Genomic DNA, 3,114 nt, shown 5'->3' with positions numbered 1-3,114 from the left:
AGGATTGCTGAACTTCATAGATGGGTTATGGTCAAGCTGTGGGGATGAAAGGATTATAGTGTTCACTACCAATCACAAGGACCGGCTTGACCCAGCTTTGCTGCGCCCTGGTCGAATGGATATGCACATCCACATGTCCTACTGCACTCCGTGTGGGTTCAAAATGCTGGCTTCCAATTACCTCGGGATTACAGAGCACCCGCTCTTCTTCGAGATTGAGGAATTGATAGAGAGATCGAAGGTGACCCCTGCAGAAGTAGGTGAGCAGCTGATGAAAGAAGAGGTGCCTGAAATTGTGCTACGAGGTTTCATCGATTTTCTTGAGGCCAAGCTAGAAGAAGGTCGAGAAGCTGAAGCTGAAGCTAGAAGAGTAGCGCAAGCAGCAGAAGGTGGGAACAAGCCAGAAGACAAACAAGGTAAGAGCAAGAAACAGGAAGATAGAGGGAACCAACAAACACTAATGCTTCAGTAAATCGCTGTAGTTTTCTGGGAGAAGAGGATTATGACTCTGAAGAGATAGATAAAACTGGCCTAATAAATACCAAGTAATGTCTTGGTTACTTTGTTTTCTGGGAAATGCAGAAATAATGGCATGAAATCATCCTACTATGCAAATGTAACAAGTCAATTAAGTCGATCAATTTCCATATTTCTGAGCATCTTTGAAAGTTTATTTTGGTAACAGAAATATTGACTTAAAAAAATAACGATCTGCAGCAGATGTTAGGGAGCGTTAAGTTCATTGTGACAAGTAATGACAGAATTGAGTATCATCTTCTCGCGTCACAATGAGACCAAACCCAAAAAAATATTAGCGAATTCGCCATTGCTGATTTCAACCTTTATCGAAGTTTTTGGTTGCTTTTAATTGGATGATATATGAGAGTTGTTAATGCTATGAATACAGGAACTTGTATATTGCCCTATGCACTATTTATCTTCTGTGGAGTAACATCTGATCCTCACCTGTAACTTGTAAACTTCCACACATCTGATCAATTCATGTTTCGTTTTTCTCAAGTGTCTTTAATTCTTTGGTTCGGATAATCATCTGTTAACACCACCAAGAGCTTCAGCGAAAGCCGTAATTTTTGAACCGGAAACGTCCCAGCTTGATCATTAAAAAGCATCAAATTTCAACTGAAAGCTGGTTTTGACCACATCTAGGCAAAAAAAAATTTATCATTTTTCATAAGAACAGTAAACTATTAAATTGGCAAACCAAAATATGCTTTCGCATGAATTATAACTTCCTTTGTGCTTGCTATTCACCAATGGTTTCTACCATGATGTTTTGTGTTGTATGAGCCACTTCATTGTCAAAATTATGATGCCTACGCTCCTAGTGACTGACTAAGTAATGTTTTAGCTAGTAATCAATTTTGATTATCACTGTTCATAGCTTGTTTAGCAAGTTTGTAATATATATCAACATGTTAATGAATATCAGTTGCACAACTCACTTTGTTGCGGCATCTCTTCATCCTATGACCTTTGTTGCAGCATAGTTTTTTCTCTTTCCGTTTGCTGCATACATATTAACTGCTTTGCACTTAGTATATATCAGAAAAAAACTCTAAAGTGGAAGCACTTTACCCCTTTCACCACCAATTTTCCATGGTGAAAATTATAATGTTTGTGTAATTAAAATGAAAGTCTTCCTTAGAGCTTTTGATCTTTGGGAGGTAGTTGAATGAGAAGGAGAGCCTCCTGAGCTGAGAGCCAACCCCACCATAAATCCAATGAGACGGCATAGTAAAAAAGTAGCCAAAACATACAAGGCTCTATCTTACTTCACACTATTGTGATAGATACAATATACACAAAAATCATGCCTTGTGAAATAGCTAAGGAAGCTTAAGATAAGCATAAAGAGGAGTTCCAAAGATCAAACAGAACTAGAAAGATGCAAGTTTTGAACTTAATAAGATAATTTAAAATATTGAAGATGAAGGAGGATGAGGCAGTGAAGGACCTTGTGAACAAGCTAATGAAGATTGTCAATCAAGTGAGACTTTTGGGAGCTGAGTTGTCAGATGAGTGAATTGTGAAAAAGATGCTGGTTAGTATTCCTAAGACATTTAAGGCAAAAATTGCAGCTTTTCAGGGATCAAAAAATGTCACTAGAATGACCTTATAAGAGTTAGTTAATATTCTTCAAGCTTTTGAAGCAAGAAGGCAAATCAGTCTTGAAGAAACGATAAAGATAACTTTACAAGCAAGGCTTAAAATGAAAATTGTTCTTCACGACTCAAATAGAAAGTCTCCAAGTGAATAGAAAGATAGAAAAATGCTACTTCAAATTAGAGGCAATACGTTAAGAAAATCAGAATTTTTTTTTTGAAAGGCAAAAAAACAATCAGAAATTTAGTTTGTTCTTACTACAAAAAGACTAACCATGTTGAAAAGTATTATTGGTTTAGGCCAAATGTTAAGTGCAAAAAGTGTAATCAGCTTGGCAATGTGAAAAAAGTATGCAAAAACAAAGGAAATGTGCAAAATTAGCAAGCTCAAGTTTCAGAAGAAGTTGAACTTGTTGAGGAGTTGCTTTCATGGCTTTAGAAGGCAATATGACAAAGTCTAGTAAAACATGGTTAATTGGCAGAGCATGCTCTAGTCATTTAACTTCAAACACATCCTTGTTCACCTCCATTGATAGGAACAAGAGTGCAAATATTGAAATCGGAGATGGAAAGTACCTACAGGCTGTAGGCAAAGGTACTGTTGTTGCCACTACACCAAATGGGAGTGGGTATGTTCAAAATATGTTCCTAATACCTCAAACATGAACAATGAGGGATGAACACGGACATGTTAAGATCATTTTCTCGAAGGCTATAGGCATAGGGGATTCAAACCTTGCTGAAATTAGAGCAATTCGGGAAGCTTTCTTGTTGTTTATTCCATCCAAATGGAATCAATCACACAGTTTGATAATTGAGAGTGACTCATGTAATGCTGTTAAATGGGTGAACAAACCTTTGGAAGCACCCTGGAGATTAAGAAAGTGGGTTCTCCATATTGAACAATTGAAAAATGATGTACGAAGATGGGAGGTGCGGCACACTTTTAGAGAGAATAACAAACTGGCCGATCGACTTGCAAAAGCTGGGG

At 37.3% G+C, this 3,114-nt stretch overlaps 1 protein-coding gene across 1 annotated transcript in view; it reads left to right on the top strand.

Moving 5' to 3' along the window:
* Nucleotides 1–677, top strand: part of LOC110417474 (protein HYPER-SENSITIVITY-RELATED 4-like) — a 4,124-nt gene extending 3,447 nt beyond the window's left edge. Inside the window, exon 3 of the mRNA XM_089783856.1 lies at nt 54–677. Coding sequence (XP_089639982.1) covers nt 54–472 — 419 coding nt within the window. The 3' untranslated portion in view covers nt 473–677. The remainder of the gene's footprint in view (nt 1–53) is intronic.
* The last annotated feature ends 2,437 nt before the right edge of the window (nt 678–3,114 follow it).

Source organism: Theobroma umbraticum, unplaced genomic scaffold, assembly GCF_002168275.2.
Source record: "Theobroma umbraticum cultivar Fairchild unplaced genomic scaffold, ASM216827v3 scaffold_50.0, whole genome shotgun sequence".
Taxonomy (NCBI): Eukaryota; Viridiplantae; Streptophyta; class Magnoliopsida; order Malvales; family Malvaceae; genus Theobroma; species Theobroma umbraticum.
This window is presented reverse-complemented; position numbering and strand designations above follow the sequence as displayed.